At 33.8% G+C, this 20,019-nt stretch overlaps 1 protein-coding gene and 1 pseudogene across 1 annotated transcript; both read left to right on the top strand.

The window, feature by feature from the left end:
* The window catches only part of LOC126005982 (prefoldin subunit 3-like), a 1,144,584-nt pseudogene that overhangs the window by 1,056,339 nt on the left and 68,226 nt on the right, over window positions 1–20,019 (top strand).
* On the top strand, window positions 10,735–12,870 carry LOC126007189 (disintegrin and metalloproteinase domain-containing protein 25-like). Its single transcript, XM_049772666.1, has one exon. It carries the CDS (start codon window positions 10,735–10,737, stop codon window positions 12,868–12,870), a length of 2,136 nt encoding a protein of 711 aa, XP_049628623.1.

The raw sequence follows: 20,019 nt of genomic DNA, 5'->3' as shown, positions 1-20,019 counted from the left end.
TGGCCTAGGGTTTCTTTATATTCCTGAACTAGATGAGTTTTATCTTAATAATAGGGTAAAGAAAAATCTGGAGAAGACTGATATTAAATTATTGTATTTTCTATGCCCAGATCTTTAAAAGGTTAAGGACTTAATATAAATTTTGAATAAAATATGAAGAAAGGAAACAATATTTGACATTTATATCTTTGTAAACTCTTTGCATGGATTATACTATAAAATATTCTTATACTTGTTAAATTCTTTTATATCCCTACACTGTTACACTTTTTTATACTGTAAAATAAGTTAAAGATGGGTTGGGAAATTCTAGTATAGAGTTTAATTACATGGTAAAGAATGGAACTAGTTGTTTGCAATGTAATGCAGCGAAGACACATATTGATAATTAATGATGCATAAATGCTCAATGCATTTATGATTCTGTTTAAAAATAGGACTTTTACTAATTGGACAAAGAAAACAAAGCAGTATGTGTAACACTTCTCAAGAAAGTATGCTCAGGAGAAGAAAATGCCTGATATGTATTATAAGACTTGTATCGACATAGATGTGACATATATTTAAATTAATGTGTTATACATATCTTATATGTATATATATGTTATACATATATTACTTACACAATATATTTTATGCTATTAAATACATTTATGTACACATACATATTTCATAGTGAAACATTGATTTCGACAAAATACACATATTTGCATCTGCATAGATTATGGCATAAATATTCATAATACACATTATCTTTATATACAATTATATTAAAGATACATCACTAGAAGTTCAGTTTTAAAAACTTGATAATTTTGCACAAAAAAAACAACAGAAAACACTGGAAAGCTGTTAAGCATTATGTAGTCAGAATATTTGAATAAATAACGCAAATTTTCAATATTTGAACACAGTAGAGGTGTGTTCAGCACAGCAGAGGGGCTAAAATAAATGTCTTGATGAACATATAAAATATGAATATTATTGTGGATAATTAAAATTAAACCCATGGCGTTGGCTTTGTAAGTCTAGAAATAAATTGTAAAACAGCTTTGCACAAGTTCTCATTCTACAGAACATGCATATGCTTGATTAAAAGCCATTTGGAAGTGGTTCCATATTTTTGACCTTAAATAAGTACAAACATTATAATAGACATAGTTAGGCAGTAACAACTTTTAGTAGCAAAATTACAAGTCTCCAGAAATAGTAACATAAACAAAAATATACTGTTCATTCCCATCCTAATGTCTTCACAAACATGCATCACAAAAATGAAATTGACCAATTATTATTTGAGAGGGATGTCTATTTATAAGAAGCCTCCTGGGCAATATGAACTCAAGTTGTCCAGCTCACCATTGGAGGAAATTCCTGGTAGCAAACACAGTGCAATGCAAGGGAGTGACACAGACATAATTAAATTCATTTAATATAATACAATGATCTTCCACACACATACAATTCTTTATAGAGTCATGCCCCATTCCTACAGGGCCAGCTGGGCTTTTCGACTTGGTTGCAAAAAGGGTCAACTCATGCCCTCAGGATCGCTTTGCAGAAGAGAGGAAAGTGAATGTGACCTGCCAGAGTGGTGCAATGGGACATCTGTTCACCGTCCCAAAGATGTGTACGTGCAGGACGGGTTACTGTGATCTGCTGGCTACTGTTATAAGAAAAGATGCAATGGCCAGGATGCAAAATGTCGAAAAAAATTTGGTACAAAAGCCAAGAGCGCAAATATCATGTGCTACCGGAAAATAAATAGCAAAGGTGACAGTTTTGGTCACTGCAGTATAAGGGGCACTCTCTATGTAAAATGCAATGACTAGAATAGTCTATGTGGAAGGATTCAGTGTCAGAATGTGATCACTCTACCTCTACTCAAAGATAATAATAGTGGATATTTCACTCACTTCAAAGGCATTAGTTGTTGAGGGTACTGACTACCATATTGGGATGAACATACCTAATGGCGATGCTGTAACAGATGGTGCATCCTGTGGTCTAGATAAAATCTGCATCCAGAGAAACTGTGTTGATCTGTCAGTCTTGCATCTAACAAGTTGCACAGCAGAAATATGCACCCACAATGTAATCTGCAACAAACACAATTGCCACTGTGACTATGGGTATTCTTCACCCTTCTGTTTTGAATCAGGTTATAGAGGCAGTATTGATAGTGGCCCACCCCCTGGGAAACAAGTGATAGAAAAGAAAATGGCCTTGACTACATGTTAATAAATCAGCCTTTTCTAATTCTAGCTTTATTGATATGTGCCAGCTGTTTATTTTAGGACCTCTTAAAAAGGAAGAGGATGTAACAGAGATATAGAAATAACAGCAAACTCTCCAATCTTATTTCAATAAAAAATAATCTTCTGTCTCATCTTCACCATGGGTAAAAGAGAAAATAATCTGTCTCTGTCCAAGAAGAGCAATCATCTATATTTATATTAAAACATCAAATCTACAATGAACATTCCAGCATAGAAAGTTTCAGCTTCCTAGAAATAAAAAAAAAATTAGAACTTTTTTCATGGACTATCAGTAGAAAATTGCCAAGATTACTAATATTTTCTTCTATAAAGATTAGCCATTAAACAATTAGCAAAATATGATTATGGTCAGTGTATTTCTCTTTGCTGTTATTTTATGTAATTTAGTGTATGTAATTCAATGTATTCATGAAAATAGTCATGTTTTATTTCCTGAAGAATGGAGTTGTTCATAATTGGGTATGTGTGTGTGTGTGAGTGTGTGTGTGTGTGTGTGGTGTATGTTTCAAATTTCTGTCTCATTTATTTCAAAAGAATGAGAATATAGGGTTAGAATGATAGCAAAATGGGTAGCGCATTTGCCTTGCATGCTGTCAGTGCAGTTTTGATTCCAGCATCTTATCTGGACACAGAGCCTGTCAGGAGTCATTCTGAGTGCAGAGCCAGGAGTAACCCCTGAACTCCATGGTGTGGCCCAAACACCAAAATTAAATGAATGGGAATATATATATATGTGTGTATATTTATAAAATATTTCTGTCAAATTTATATTTATTATTTTATGTCAATAGAAATTAGAATGAGACTGAATTTGGAGAATTTTTGATGGATATTTATACCATATTTCTAATATATTTAAAATACCTCTGGCTCAACATTTGATTGATCCCTGCCACCAAATATAGTTTCCAGAGTACCACCAGAATTCCTGAGCACTGAACCAGGGGTCATCTCTAAGTACAACTGGGTATGCCTGACCTAAAGTAAAATAAAATATTATATATAGGAATACTGAGCAGCATCAGAAAATATTCTCCAGTTCTCTGCAAATTATAAGGAACTGGACTGTCTCATATTAAATAAAGTAAGTCAGAGGAATATTACAAATATTGGATTATTTTTAACATCTGTGATATACAGAGAAACAAGATAAGAGAATGGAAGATAAGATAATGGAAGTCCAAAATACACACAAATTATTTCATACTTCATACTGTAATTTTTCTTCAATCAGAAATACTACTATCTGATGTCTTTCAGTTAAATGTAGTAACTATACTTGATATTTAAATAGCTTTGATATTAAAAGTGAGAAGAAATAAGTATAGGAAAATATCAGTGTGTAAGGGGGTTAAATAAGATAGAAACACTGATGGTTAGGCTTATGAGTAGGAAAACCAAAAAGGTTCAAGTAAATAATATAAGGAACAATTTAATTTGCAATAAGACCCACAGAAGTACAGTACATCATGAAATCTAACTATTAGTAACTATTAAATAATGGCAAACTCATGGTCCTGGATTTCAAAGCTGAGAATTCCTTGTAAATATTTGGAGGTTGAAGTGATGAAGTAGAATGGATATATATCACTTAAGGACCTTGCCGTAAGGATGTGAACTCTTCAGTATTGATGAGGTAAACCACTGTGGGCTCCCTTGCCCCTGAAAGGACACCACAAATGTGGGGTAATTTCTCGGAGGGAGTATGGGTTTAAAACATACAAAGAACACTCACAAAGAAAATGGGAAAACTAATAAGAACCAGCTACCTTCCATTTATTGTAAAGTGGGCAGATCATTATATATCATTCTTAGCGGGGGGGGGGGCAATCAAAGAGCAGTAAAAAAGAAGTGTAGAGCAAAACACTTCGTTTGAGCAACTTCTCAAGGCTTGTGGTTACACAGATAACAGCATAAGTTTTTTTCTCTAAAATTCCTCAAGTCTTCTAGCTACATAATAAGCACATAACTCCCTATAGCACCTGGCTAAATAGAAAACAAATATTGCTTCTCACAACCTATGGGATGTGTCTAAAATATGTTCTGTCTAAAATATTTTTTTCTCCCAAGGTTACTGGCCTGAGTGTTCCCTTTGGCTTGTCACAATGCCTCACATAATCTTTTAGATTGACCTTAGTAAAGGCAGGCTGCATCCTTGTTCAGGCCTCTAGAGAGACTGCCAGAAACTGTTAGGTCACAAGCGTCTGCCAGAGACTTACTAGGCTTCAGTTCCCCACAAATCCCAGTCTTGTTGTTATAGTTAATGTGTTGGTCATATAAACTTACATTAACTACATTAAAATGAGTATGCAAAAGAGTGATATCATGGTGTGGAAAGATATATCAAGACATTGGTAGAGAAATGCTGGCACTTGATGTGTGTGGAATTGGATTATTGTATTATTTCTAGAGCACTGCCATTACCAATATTGTAAAATCACAGTGTGAAAGTGAAAGTTACCAAAAAGCAAACTCAAGAAAACTTCGCAATAGCCTTATATTGTTCTCTTTTATAAAATCATTTAATGCTTAAAATTATCATTAAACTTGACATATTAAGTTCGCATTAAAAGGCACAAATATTTATTTCACACCCTCTTGACAGCTTTCTCTTGTGTACATTCTGACCTTGTCAAATCCTGTCAGAAAAATCAATATTTCACTTATAGGTATATTCATATTTCACTTATAGGTATATTCATGTCTCCAATGGACATTTTGTTTATAAAACGCACATGTATCATTGATAAAATATTGCTATATAGTATTAAGGATTGAATGCATGTCTAAGAAACTCAAATTATTTCTTAAAAATCTGCCTCAAATTATCTAACTAGTCTTATTAATTAAATTCTTTTAAAAAGTCAAAATACACAGAAATTATTTCAACTTTTTACTGCAATTTTTAATCAGAAATTCTACTGTCTGATGTCTTTTAGTATAACTTAGTAACTATAAGTGATATTTAAATATTAAAAGGGAGAAAAAATAGTGTAAGAGAATATCAGTGCCTTAAAGGGGTTAAAAAATAGAAAAACTGATGAGTGGATCATGAAATTGTGGTAATACACAATGAAATACTAGACAACTGTAAAGAATGATGGAATTATGCAATTCACTGTAACACTGATGGAACTAAAAAATTCATTAAATGATGCAATTCAGAAGATAATGGATAAACACAGGATAATTTAACTTGCATGTGATACTTAAATTATGAGGTAATGTAGTGTATTAAAGAGAGGCTACCTATATACTCTTGGTCTAGGTACCTGGCACCAGACTATAAAGAGAAAGAAAGAAATAGAGCACAGATGTGGAGGAAGAGAGGAAGATGGAAAGCTACTGAGATTCAGAAGGTGTCAAGGGAATTTAGTTATGTCTGGGGTGTTAAGGAATAACAGATCTGCCAAACCATCCAATCAAAAACATGGAAATAATGAAAATTAATATATAATAATAGAACATAAAAAGATTCCAATAAAGATGGCAGGCTGGGGATCAAGGGTTAAAAGAGGAAGCCTGGGAACATTCAAGAAGGAAATTGAAGTCTGTTATAGGGAAGAATCTAACAAAATCTTGAGAAACTAACCTTGTCTTAAGGGGAATCATTAGAAGGAATGATATTCCCTGGACTTAATATAAAAATAGTAGGTTAATGATTTTTTCAAATAATAAATTTTTGAGAAATCATAAATTTTGTCACAGTTGATGCAATAGTTCTATAAAATGAATTCCAAGATGAGCATGGTCATGGTTTTCCTTAGGATAAAAGATAGAATGGATGACTTTCCAGTGAGTTAATGAATTAATTTGGTAAATAGTATAAAACATTGAGATATCTAACTGGAAAATATCAAATTGATAGAGATTATCAACCACCTTTATCTTTTTCAAGTAAAACTAATGGTATATTTTCAATATCATTGCATATTAAGATAACATGGATCTATGTATATGTAATATCTGTAGGTAATTTGTAGATATATAACATGTTTGTCTCTATATAAAATACATTTATATATCAATATTTCTAATAACATAAAATAGAATTTATAATATGAAATTTATAAATGTATATGTAAAACATGTATAACAAAAATCAATTCACATTTATGTCATGCATATGAAATATATATGACATATCAGGTGTTTCTTTAATGGTTTACTCTAATCAACATTTTAAACAGAGTCTTTCTAAATTTACAAATTTTTAGTACCACTAAGCTATTGTATACTTTTGTATACAATATACAGTATACTATTATATACTATTGAATACTTTTTATTATAGGTATTCTCTATTTTTCTAAAGTTAACTTAACTTTTCATATTGGTAATAATTTCCTTACAAATAAAGCACAGTTTAAATATATAAAGTATGTATTTTTATCATACATATGGTTTATTCACAATAATATTTAACATGAACAGATTGGGATTCTATTGATATGTCTTCAATAGAATAAACAAGTTTTCTTTAATTTCAGTGTTCACTTATATATATGCTATATACTGCAAATATTCCATAAATAGAAGAAACTATGACAAGTATTGTTTAAACAAAAGTACATCAATGTAAGTAGGTCTTATATATGTTAAAGCTAAGAAATTCAATCAAATTTATTAATATTTTAGTGTAGTTAAAAAAATTTAAATAGATTACAAAGCCACCTTTAAGGATACTTAAGTTGCCATGGTGTGTAGAACTGGGCATGTTTAGTTGCTAAGCACCTAGATCTAGAATGAAGTCATCATCAATGATTATGGAAAGGAGGGTTTATTTCTACTATGCAAGATCTCAAGTGAATATATTTTCTTAATCATAATGGTAAGACCAGTGGTATAAACTATAAATATAGTACTAGTTAGAAATTACCAGGGATGCTATTAAAGCTTTGGCTTGAAAGTTTTTCAGCTATTAACTGTAATGAGAAATGCACTAAAATTTGTGGATATCTGATTACAAAAACATACACACAATCATGCCTCTCACATAGCTGAATTTAAGTTTCAGAAATCTTGGCTGAATTTCATATTATTTCTTTAAAATTAAACCAAATTTAACTGCTTACACAAAAACACCTGTAAAACTGTAATGTAATGAATTGATACACATATTGTAAGACTAAATTAGTGCATAACTAGGTGAGAAGGATATGGCCATTTGGATAGAGAGGTTAATGAACTTGGACAAACTAATCATAACAGGGGAATTAAAATCTTATAAAATAAATTATTTAAATGAAACTGTTTCAGTATATACTAGGGTATAGTTTTGATGATGTTTAATGTCTCAGGGAGTGATATAATTGGAGTCATTTAAAAAAGTAAAAGTCATAAGTCATAAGAAGTAAAAGCAAAAAAGTAATGAAGTCATGTACCAGTATTCCTTATCTGAGAACTAAAATATATATATATATATATATATATATATATATATATATATATATATATTCTGGTGTTTTTGTGTTAACTAACTTCACTCTAAATGGTATTGTTCCTATTATTACTGATAAAGCATGCTTTCCTACTATAAATATTCACCCTCCACAAAATAAATAGGTGCCCAGAAATAGACAGGAACTGGCCAACTCTTATGGCTTTAGTTATATTGAAAAACTCTAATTTTTTTCCTGAGATTTGAGCACTTTGAGAACATTTCTTTAGTACTTTATCACCCCTTAACTACAAGAAATGTATGCACAGGTCATCAGAGCTTATTCATTTTAATTATTGATCTAATCGGCAGACTGCAAGTTCCTGCCATTCTTTGAACAGTACAGACAATTCTTTAATAAACATTCCATATGTTAAAATTTCTTGGTTTCATAATTTAAATGGCCATTATTGAAATTAAATGATAAATACATCTAAAATGTTCATGTATACTTTAAACTGTATTGAGACTTAGGATTTTTTTTGTGTATGCTGAGGATTTTAAAATCAATCAAAAATTAAAAAATTCAATCAGACTCAAAACTTAAAAATTTTAATGCCAATATTTTTAAATGTTATGACTAATGATTAGAACAGAATCAGTAAATTTTTTACAGTTTTTTACATTTTTACACACTTTACATAAGTTAACTAGAATTTGAATTCCATTGTGAAAGTAATATTTGCACTTTGAAGTTGAAGTAACTTACATAGATATAAAAGTTTAATATATTTTACTTTAAGAGCTTGTGAATATTAGACCCGTAAAGATATATGAAGTAAGCTGTAGGATAAGTGGGAGGAATTTAAAACATAGGGAGAAAATTAGAATTTTTCCTATATTTAAATAGCATATTGTTTTATTAAGAAAAAAATACTCTGGCCCAAGTGATAGCACAGCAGGTACAGAGTTTGCCTTGAATGCTGCTGACCTGAGTTCAATCTTCAGCATCTCATATGGTCCCGTGAGCCTGCCAGGCTTAATGTCTGAGTGAAGAGCCAGGAGTAATCCCTGAGTGCCATTGGGTGTGGTCCAAAAGTAAAAAGAATTTTTTACTTTTATAAAGTAAAAAGAATTTTTTACTTTTATAAAGTAAAAAGAATTTTTTACTTTTATAAAGTAAAAAGAATTTTTTACTTTTATAAAGTAAAATAGTAAAGCAGATAGGATACTTGCTTTGGATGAACTAACTCAGTTTTCATCCTTGGCATCCTACAAAGTCCCCTGAGCACTGCCAGGAGTAAGTTCTGAGTGCAGACAAGAGTAAACCCTGAGCATCACTGGGTATGTTTCCTTCAAAACAAAAATGAATAAAATACTTAGTCAATATTATCTGTGCCCGTATTAAGAGTTAATGAATTTGGGATGGTAATAAGATAAAAGTCATAGACATAGGCAAACAATTACATATCGCTAACAATGTGTTTTGAAGATGAAGTTTATGCTTACCATATTTATTAGTATATCTTGTGCTCATACAAAATGAGAGAAAAAGTACTTGGTGTATAGATATTAGATTAATAAAGCAATGCTTAGATTATTTTTGAAGGTTTTGTAGGTTTTTGCTTTTTTCTGTAATAGTAAAAAAGATACCAGTATATCAAGAGCAAATTAATATTATGACAACATATATGCTTATGAAGTATCTTCATTAATATAAACCAATTAAAACTAACCCAGACATCTACTCTGTAGAGCATATGAAAAATTTAAGGTTGGAAGTTTTTCATTGCTGTGCTTTACATTATAGATTTATTAGAACTAAACAGAAATAAGAATCTCTACCTAACGAAGGATAGTACAGAGGAAATTGTATTTTTTTAACTAAGAGGGAAACTATACTGATGAGATAAAAGCTCCTAAAGAAAAAAAAGAAAAATTGAAATAATTATTTTTATAAAAGCAGTACAACATGTCAAAATAATATTAGAGGGGGCCTGAGAGATAGCATGGAGGGTAAGGCGTTTGCCTTTCATGCAGAAAGTCATCGGTTCGAATCCCGGCGTCCCATATGGTCCCCCGAGCCTGCCAGGAGCAATTTCTGAGCATGAAGCCAGGAGTAACCCCTGGGCACTGCCGGGTGTGACCCAAAAACCAAAAAAAAAAAAAAATAGTAATATTAGAGGAAGTAGACACTTGAATTGCATGAGACCCATGTAATTTAAATTCCTGATAGAGGATTTGGTCTCATGAGGCCCTTATTCCTATGATTTCTGAGTGCAGACACAGGAATTTCTGATCACAACTGTGATCCCCAAAAATATTCCCAACAAAAAAATACAGAATAGCAAAAGCTGTCCTAGATAGCACAGTGAAATAGAACACTAGATTTGCATTGCAGTGTTCCAGGTCTCTATCCTGTGATCCTATCTCTTGAGTACTGCCAATAGTGATGAGGACAGAAGCCCATGTAATGATCAGCAAGCACCTATGTGTTCCAGAAATCTAAACACCTAAGAAATGAATACAAAGAAAATGAACCATGCCTCCAGATATATATTCTTAATTGAACAACTTCATTTTTATATTACCTACAATGTAAAGTCATTTTATTGGGGCTTTTAAAGAGCATTACACATTTAACTGTCTATTAAGGGAACAATATCATGGAGCACAGGCACCTTTCCTCCAGGTCCAGTAATGAGCAAGCTATGGCTAGGAGCCCTTTTATGCTCACTGTGTCTCACTCTGACTCATTATTATTCCAAAGTAGTTTTCATGCAGAAAAGCTAGAGCCTTAATGTCTTGACCAAAGCCAATTTGTTTCCTTTTATTTCCCCTTGCCCTGTTATTAACTCATATTCTAGTTTTCTTTATTTAATCTTTTTTTAGAACTGTTGCTTTAATGGTGTGACACTATAAGAAAATATATTTCAAGGACATCCCTGCTTAGAGTGAGCTGAGGAGGAGAAGATGCAACAATGATCCTTTCAGCCCTCTCCTCTATTGATTTCACCAGTAGAGCTTTGTGAAGGCTGCATAATGGTCATAGGTGAAGAAGTAGTGTGAGTGACCATGCAGCTACTGCTGCTCTGGCTAAAGCTGCTTGTTTTTTATGGTAGATGGCACCCAGTTAAACTCTCACTAAATCAAGGTCTCCCAGAAGTAATCATTCCCTTGAAGATTACTAACTCTGACAGTGGCATAAAGTCTTCAGATTGGGTCTCGTACAGCATGAAGCTTGATGGCCAGAGACAAGTGGTCCACATGAAGGTCATTAAGCATTTGTTTTCCAGGAACATGCCAGTGTTCACTTACACAGATAATGGTGCTCTTCATAAGGGCCATCCTTTCATCCAGAATCACTGCTACTATTATGGTTATGTGGAAGGGGACCCAAAATCCCAGGTTTCTCTCAATACTTGTTATGGTGGACTTCGAGGAATTTTACAGAAAAACAACTCTGTTTATAAAGTGGAGCCAAAAATGCATTCAACCACATTTGAACATCTAGCATATAAATTGGACAATACAGAAAAAGAATATTCAGCCAAATTATGTGGATTAACAGATAAAGAAATTCAACAACAACTCAAGATTATAAAGAGAGATGCTTTGGATACTTCAAAGAATTTTAGATATATAACAACCTGGTGGACCCACAAGCGATATTTTACAATGGCATTTATATTCACACCAAAAATGTATCGTGTTTTTGGAAGCAATGTCACAGAAGTGCAGGATAAATGTCTATTCATGGTTACAATTGTCGCTAATATTTATAAGGAAGTTGATATGGAAGTTATTCTAACGGCAATAGAAATATGGGCTGACAGAAATTTGGTTGTACTAGGTGTTTTACCTAGTTACTTGGCAGCTTTCTGTGTTTGGAAGGAAAAGTATTTTAATACACGTGTGATTCATACTACTGCCTTTCTCATTGTCAAGATACCTGTCTTTGGGAGAAATAGCAACGCTTATCAGGAAGCAGTATGTAACCCAACTCAAAATTGTGTCATTATTAATTATCAGGATTCTGATACTCCTTCAAATCTTGCATATTATGTGGCACATCAAACAGGTCATATTTTGGGTTTACTTCATGATGAACCATATTGTTACTGTGGGGGAAAATTGTGCATTATGAATCCAGGCGGATTGATTTCACACCGCCTGAGCAACTGCAGCTATAGTCAGTATTATTTCCTCAATAAAGAATGTCTGGTTTTTGCCCCACCTCCAGAGGAAACCTTTAGAAGGAAACGCTGTGGGAATGGAGTGCTTGAAGAAGGAGAAGACTGTGACTGTGGCACCATTAATTCGTGTTCAAATGATCCATGTTGCGAGGCAAACTGCAAACTGGCAAAGGGAGCTGTTTGTGCTTTTGGACATTGCTGCAAGGACTGTAGGATAGCTCCAGCAGGTACACTGTGTAGAAAACAGGAAAATGAATGTGATCTTCCAGAGTGGTGCGATGGGACATCTCATGAGTGCCCTGAAGATGTTTATGTGCAGGGTGGAATCTCATGCAAAAGTGGTGGATACTGTTATGACAAGAGATGCAACAACCGTGAAGAACAGTGCAGAAGCATTTTCGGTAACCAAGCAAAGAGTGCAAATCTTAATTGCTACAACAGCCTAAATATCCGAGGTGACCGTTTTGGTAACTGTGGTTTAAGTGGCTTAACCTATGTCAGTTGCCTTCTCAGAGATACTCTGTGTGGAAGAATTCAGTGTGAGAATGTGAAAGAAATTCCATCTCTGCAAAATCATAATACCGTAATTTCAACAATTCTTGGTGGCAACAATTGCTGGAGTATTGACTACCATCATGGCGTGGCCTTGCCTGATGTAGGTGCAGTCCAAGACGGTACTGCTTGTGGTGAAAGTCACCTCTGTGTTGATCGACACTGCATCTCTATCTTAAACTTCACAAGACGTTGCTCACCTCTGAAATGCAATATGCGTGGCATCTGTAACAGCAAACATAACTGCCACTGTGATTCTCCCTGGAAACCACCCTTTTGCTATTATTCAGGAGTGGGAGGCAGCATTAACAGTGGCCCGCCACCTGGAAATACTCCCAACAAGTCCGAAGATTACTATTTTGATTTTCAAAATCCATTGCACACACATATTTGCTTTTTTCTGCTGCTATTGCGCTTTTTACTATTCCTATTGAGTTTGCTGCTTATCATGCTAAAAGAATAAAGAAATATTTCCCTTGTTCCTAAGGAAGAAGTGTAAAGGGTTCCAACTGGATCTTGGGAAAAATAACTGAGAGTTATGATTAAAACAAGTTAAACCTAAGAGTCATTTTCTATGTATTTTTGTCTTCTGTCACTATATATATGTCTCACTATATATATATGTTCTTCATGAACCAGAAAATACAGGCAGAAATCTCCTGGATTTGCTGTCATTTGGTTTCACAGTTATTTAGGAATGAGAGAAAGAGGCTAATTCTTATATTTTTAAAAATATTTTTTATCATTTTTAAGAATTTTAGTGTGTTTTATAAATAGAATTAATCTCTTTACCTTTTCTATCCTAAGGCATAACTCATTTATTTGGTTACTTTCTTATATGTTTGTATATGTGTACACATATATATTTGACCCTCAGCAAAGCATGTGGGAAGTATCTTTCATGTTCTCCTTAAATTCCACACATGCTTACCCATTTACATTAATTTTCATATACAAAATGAGAACATTAACAAGCTGGTCGAAGGAGAATATGTCAGCACAATTCCAGTTAATAGGAGAAAATCAAGTGCAATAATGAAAGAGTAATTAGAGAGGTGTGTCTCAGAACTATGCGCATCTACAGTCCAACTCTGCAGATTATGTAGGTACACATCAATGAGTCTCAACCCTATCTCTCCCCTCAAATTTGGGAGAAAATTGAGCCCCATCTCCAGCAAAGGTATCACCCATCTAGAGGAGAAAGACTTCCCAGGTACATGAGAAGCCAGAGTCCCAGCCAAGAATATGTGGCGACCACTAGGAGCAATGATCAATTCAAAGGAATCAGCTGCCTCAATGAATGGGAAGGGGATTTCAATAAGATCTCCAAATGCATCAGAAGTTTTAAAACTATCTCAAGAATCCTTTAAGTTAATCATTTTTCTTTGGGGCAGATACAGCTGAGAAATGAATTAATAGGTCTCATTCATAAATATGTGTATAAAATATGTAATTCTAAATAACTAATGTTATGCTATCTAACATGACTACCTACCAAAGATTTTAAATTTATGTAAATCTCATGACTGTCAAGAAAATATTTGAATTAAATGTCTGTATTCAACTGACATTTGATAGATAACACTAGCATGTTTTATTCAATTATTAGTTTATAATTATTAGCATAATTATTTGCTTAAAAATTATACCTTTTCAAAAAGCACAATAATTTCTTTAAACTTTGCATAAGATTTTGGATACAGGGCTGGAGAGGTTACTCAGCCAGATGAGCATTTGCATTGTATGCCAGAGGGATGGGTTCCATCTTTATCACTACAGATCTTCCATGTACTGCTAGAGTGACATCTAAGAACTGATTAATGTTTCCCATGAGTACTGAAAATGTCTCACTCCTCAAAGCCCAAAATAACTGCTTTACATTTTCTCATTTTATTCATTCCTAATAGAAATAGGCTGCCTATCCCAAAGAATATGTCTAATAAAATATGATCAACAAACTAAGCAGAATCCTGAATTGAAATTAATAAATATAACAAGGCCTACTTGTACTTTAATTATTTATTTGTGTGCTTGTTTATTTATTTGCATGTTCCTTCCATTTTTTTCTTCTTCTTGACAACATACTGGGGAACAGTCCTGGATGAAAAGGCCTGAAATGGCTTCTGTGGATAGGAAGGAGTGTGGGCATTGGTGATGAAAATGTTGTACTGGTGAAGGGGGGTGTTCTGTTTATGACTGAAGCCCAACTACAATCATATTTGTAGTCATAGTACTTAAGATTGTATATATATATATTAAAGAAAAGAAAATAACAGACATAAGAGAGAAAAGCTTTGAGTCAGGGGTCTCAGAGCCTCCTGGACTGAGTCCTTCACCTATGCTATTTATTGTTTAGAACCAATAATCATAAGAAAGGTAAACATTTACACTGAGTTGCTTATCTATTCTAATCTAACGTAGGTAGGCCTTTACATAGCAAAGGGTCCTATAAAAACTAATACAAAAGTCTCTGAATTGTCTTTTTCTGGGGGAGAAAAGAGTGAAATAGTACACCCCCTAAGAAAGCTCTGGTTTCTGGTAATTAAAAATTAAGGGTCTCTACAAAACCCTGGAAGAAAATGTAAGGTACTTAATGACAGGTGCAGAATATATTTGGAAGTCATGGACTCCCACTATAGTACTTGCTATAAGTAGTTTTAATGTCTTAATTTTACTATGTCTATAATAAATCCTTGATCTTTTTGTCCACAATGTTGCTGGGAAATATAGGTTGGTCACCCCATTTTCACATTGCAATACTATACTGTATTAGACTCAGAAGACAGGGCTCATTATGATAATATTACAACAAAAACTATCTATTCATTTTCTACTTGATTATGCCTGTTAATATAATCTAATGTATATACCCTCAGATAACAATGGAGTATGCCACTACATGCCATAAACTCCTATTACAGAGCTCATTCATTGACTATGTTATTGTAATCTGTTTCAATTGTAGGTGGTTTATCATTATACCATATGTTCATAATTTTAAATTTTATTTACATACTTATATATATTTATATATTATATATAAGTAATATATAAATATATTATATATAAATATATTTATATATAAATAAGTATAAATATATTTCCATATAAATAAAATATATTTATATTTATATATTTGTTTTAAAAAAGGAACCTAGATGCTCAAGTCCCGCCATACAATTTTTCATGGTGACTCCTCTCGCAGTGTTCATTTTAAAAATCACTTAGTTCACTAGACTTAAAAAAGATATAATTGTTTTGTTTTGTTTTGTTTTTTTTGGTTTTTGGCCACACCCCTCGTTGCTCATGGGTTACTCCTGGCTGTCTGCTCAGAAATAGCTCCTGGCAGGCACGGGGGACCATATGGGACACCGGGATTCGAACCAACCACCTTTGGTCCTGGATCAGCGACTTGCAAGGCAAACGCCTCTGTGCTATCTCTCCAGGCCCCAGTATGATTGTTTTTAAGAATGCTCCATACACAATCTAATCCATGAAGCCTTTCTTTAGTAAAATGTAACCTCACCAATTGTGAGTGGCCTATAAAATAAAAAATTTTTCCATCTGACTTGCTGGCTTCATGTTCTTTAAGTGTCTGTCCCATTCCAACTGGGTCAGGTTTTCAACTATAACCCATGGATTGATCCTCAATGTCTGTCTATATGTGCTTATGAATGTATATGTTATGTCTTGGCCATCTCAATATCTGTCTAATGTCCATCTGTAATATACATATAATGTCTGTCTATGTTGTATACACTGCCCTTCCCATGCTATACATAACCCCTTTTTCCCCCATTTGCTTACAACCTTACAAAATCTTTTTCACCCTTTAGTCTCTCACCTCCATATATTATTTTGCCCCATTTAACCCTTTTTACCCTAAGTTCTACCCAGAAAGTAAAACATTTACCCCACCCCAGCCACCTGCCAACCAGCTTCCAAAGAAAAAAGATAGATTCTTAGCTAGAGAAGAGGATGTCACTGCCATTATCACAGTTGCTAATTTGCTCTCAGTGGCCCTTTTTCTCCCACCTCCTTTTGCTGTGGACTGTTGCTCGCTACCAGATTCAGTTTTTGAGAAGCCCCCAGCTCAAAAACATTTCCTGATATGTGACTGTTGGGAGCCATTTTTTAGACTTCATAAGACCAAATCACAGCTGAAGCTGTGCCCTGAATCTGAGTCTATTTCAAAAGACTTAAAGGGGACATGTATATATCCTTTGTATATTTATTTAGATCTATTTCCTTCAGTATAAATTTCACTCTGAAGTGTATCTCTAACACTCTTTGGAAATTAGTTTGCACTTAAAATTATTTCACAATAATTTGAAAGTCATGCAGCATTGTTTACAATATATACTTCAAGGCTTACCTTTTCATTTTTTTCTTTTTTTCTGTTCTTTTCTTTTTTTTGGGGGGGGCATACCTGACAACACTCAGGGGTTACTCCTAGTTCTGCTTAAAAATCTCTCCTGGCAAGCTCAGTGTACAATATGGGAAACCAGGGATTAAAGCCAGATCAGTCTGAAGTTGGCTGCATACATGCAAAGCAAATGCCTTAGCACTGTGTATCACACTGGCCCCAAAACTTACCTTATCTTATATAACTCTAGGAAAAATGAAAAGTCTTTCAGGTAATTTTCTTAGCATTATCCAAACAAAAAGATTTCTTATGTGTCCTAAAACAAAAGATAGCATGCAGTCAAATGTAAGGAAGTATAGGCACACAAAACAATTGATTAAAATCCAAATATAGGGGCCAGAGAAACAGCATGGAGGTAAGGTGTTTGCCTTGCATGCAGGATGATGGTTCAAATCATGGCATCCTATATGGTCCCCCTGGCCTGCAAGGAGCAATTTTTGAGCATAAAGCCAAGAGTAATCCCTGAGCACTACTGGGTGTGATTGCTCCCCACAAAACAAACAAACAAACAAACAAACAAAATAAAATAAAACCCAAATATAGAAAGCATTAACAAAACCCAGCACTGAAGCTAACAATTCTGTTATAAATAAACAAAACTCAGGAGAAGTATGAGGACTTTTCTGATCAAGAAATATAAATGACCCATTGGCATAATAAAAAATGTTCATTTTTATTAGTAAAATGCTATTATTATGATTATAAATGCTATTATTAGGAAAAATTAACATTACAGAAAAATATTCTCACAGTAAAAAAGTAGTATACATGAAGAACTAAAATAACTAAGAGTGTTGGTGAGGATGTGGTCAACAAAGGATCTCATTGACTGCCAAGTGATTATACATTGATTGAATCTCTCAGGAATATGGCATAAAGATATCTCAAAAAAAGGCAAATACAGAACTCCCAGAGAGTATGTCTATCCCTTGGCTCCTGCCTCAAACTGGATGTCACATCAAGCAGAGGTCCTCAAATTTTTTAAACTGTCTCTCAGACCATTGGAGGGTCTGACTATAGTAAAAACAAAACTTATGAACAAATTTTTATGCACACTGCATATATCTTATTTTGCAATGAAGAAACAAAACAGATACAAATAAAATATGTGGCCCACAGACCATAGTTTGAGGACCACTGAGAGAGTGTAGCTACAGAAGTTATTATTTTTGCCCAGGTTTCAGGTGACATTTGGGTCACCAATTAGCAAAGAGCAATGTTATAAATGAATTCATTGGACTTCAGCAAGCAACATAAATGGAAGTGCAGACATCAAGAGCATAAAGACTATAGGACAACTTTAAAGAAAGTAGAACGCCCCAGTGAGAGAAAATATGTAAATCTGGATAAGGAGGCAAAGAAGAGACGGGCCCTGGGATAGTGATTAGCAATCGTAATAGAAATAAGCAACCACTTTTTTTTACAAGTAAACTTTCAGGGATTCTATCTTTTCTTTTCCATGGTTTACTATAGAATCATCATTGTTTTCCACAGGTCCTGAAAGGCTGCATTTTCTGAGGTTACTACAAGGTTGCCAGACATCTGCAGCTTATAAGTTTATAAGCATTAAGTCCATTTGCTGTTCAGCTGCTGTTTGGCTGCAAGGGGCTAAGGCTGCCAGAGCTGCAGAGCTGCAATAATTTACTTATAAATAAAGTGTATCATATATATATATATATATATATATATATATATATATATATATATATATATATATATATGAAACCCTACACAGGGCTTCTTAGAAAAGACACTTATCAGGGCCAGAGCAATAGCGTAGCAATAGGGCATTTGCCTTGCACACTGCTGACCCAGGACACACCTGAGTTTGATGCATGACATTTCATATGGTCCCCTGAGCCAGGAGCAATTTCTGAAGGCAAAGCCAGGAGTAAACCCTGAGTGTCCGGGTGAGTGCTCCCCCCCAAAAAAAGCAACAAAAAAGACACATCATTAATTTGGATATGTAGAAAAATATCTTAAATAGAATAATGCTTGTATTTTATCTGCAACATGAGTATTCCAAATACTCTCTAATATGGTTACATGTTGAGGAAATAATCTGGAATTAGAGTAAAAGTATGAAAATCAAAATGCCTTGTTGTATGTAGTAAGCCTGTTAGAGAAAAGATAAGAAATACAACTAGGATTATTCATATTGAATATTAGTTACGATAAAAATGTAATGGATGACACAGTCACATTCAGGCAAAATTTAAGCCAGTTGCTTAAATTTGCTTAAAATGGTCTATAAAATTGGCATGTTTCCTTGCTACCCAGCAGAATCTAGAATTAAAACATTATCAGACAGAAAGGGAAAAGGGATTTGTATTACTGGCATGTAAGATCTCAAATATATATAACTTTTACTAGAGATGGGAAAAAATTAGTACAACAGAGTACCTATGAATGTATAAAGTTAGAGGACCATGGGAACCATTGTAATCTTTGGTTGGTGAGTAATTCAAACAAAGGATTAAAACATAACATTTGTGAAAATTTCTATATATCCACATGTACATAAAAATAAGGTTTTTCCATCAAAGCCGTCAAAGAAAACACCCATAAAATGTTGAAGAGACGTAAGTGTCCTTTTTATGCCTTTTAAAATAGTTGGGTGGGTGTTAACTCCAGGGCTATAACTTTTGCTGAATATTTTCTTATATAGTGATGATCCCCCCCCCATGTTTTTTATCTTCTCTTTGTGAACTGCTTAATATGAAATTTGGTGTGAAAGAATCCCTCAGTTTAATGCTTATGTTTGAACCAAGTCATGGGTATTGTTGGAAATGTTCTTACACCCCCATATATTTGATAGCACCACGTGGCTTTATTTCTTGTTTGCTTAGGCACACTAAAATGGGAAAATACTATACATACCAATAAGTTCTTATCTAATAGAGATGGGAACACACAAATCTTGTAGTGCAATGAGACCTTACACCCTGAACATTGACATAAAGACCTGGTACAGGCCTCAGAATAATGGGCATTCTCCATTCGCCCCTGATCTAGAGAAGGCATCTACAAAACATCCAAGGTTGTATATAACATCACCTGGAGGCATTCCTCTACCAGGGAAGACCCTACAGCTGCTCTGACATCGATCTACTCTAAAAAGACTTCCCTTAACACTAAGAAGACTTAACAAAAACAATGACCTGCTTACTGGACACGGCTTGCTGT

Source organism: Suncus etruscus, chromosome 4 (assembly GCF_024139225.1).
Source record: "Suncus etruscus isolate mSunEtr1 chromosome 4, mSunEtr1.pri.cur, whole genome shotgun sequence".
Lineage (NCBI taxonomy): Eukaryota > Metazoa > Chordata > Mammalia > Eulipotyphla > Soricidae > Suncus > Suncus etruscus.
The sequence above is the reverse complement of the archived record's forward strand: the minus strand, read 5'-3'. Positions and strand labels throughout refer to the sequence as shown.

Coding starts and splice junctions, on each gene's coding strand:
- LOC126007189 (XM_049772666.1), top strand. CDS start 10,735: ATGCAGCTACTGCTGCTCTGGCTAAAGCTGCTTGTTTTTTATGGTAGA.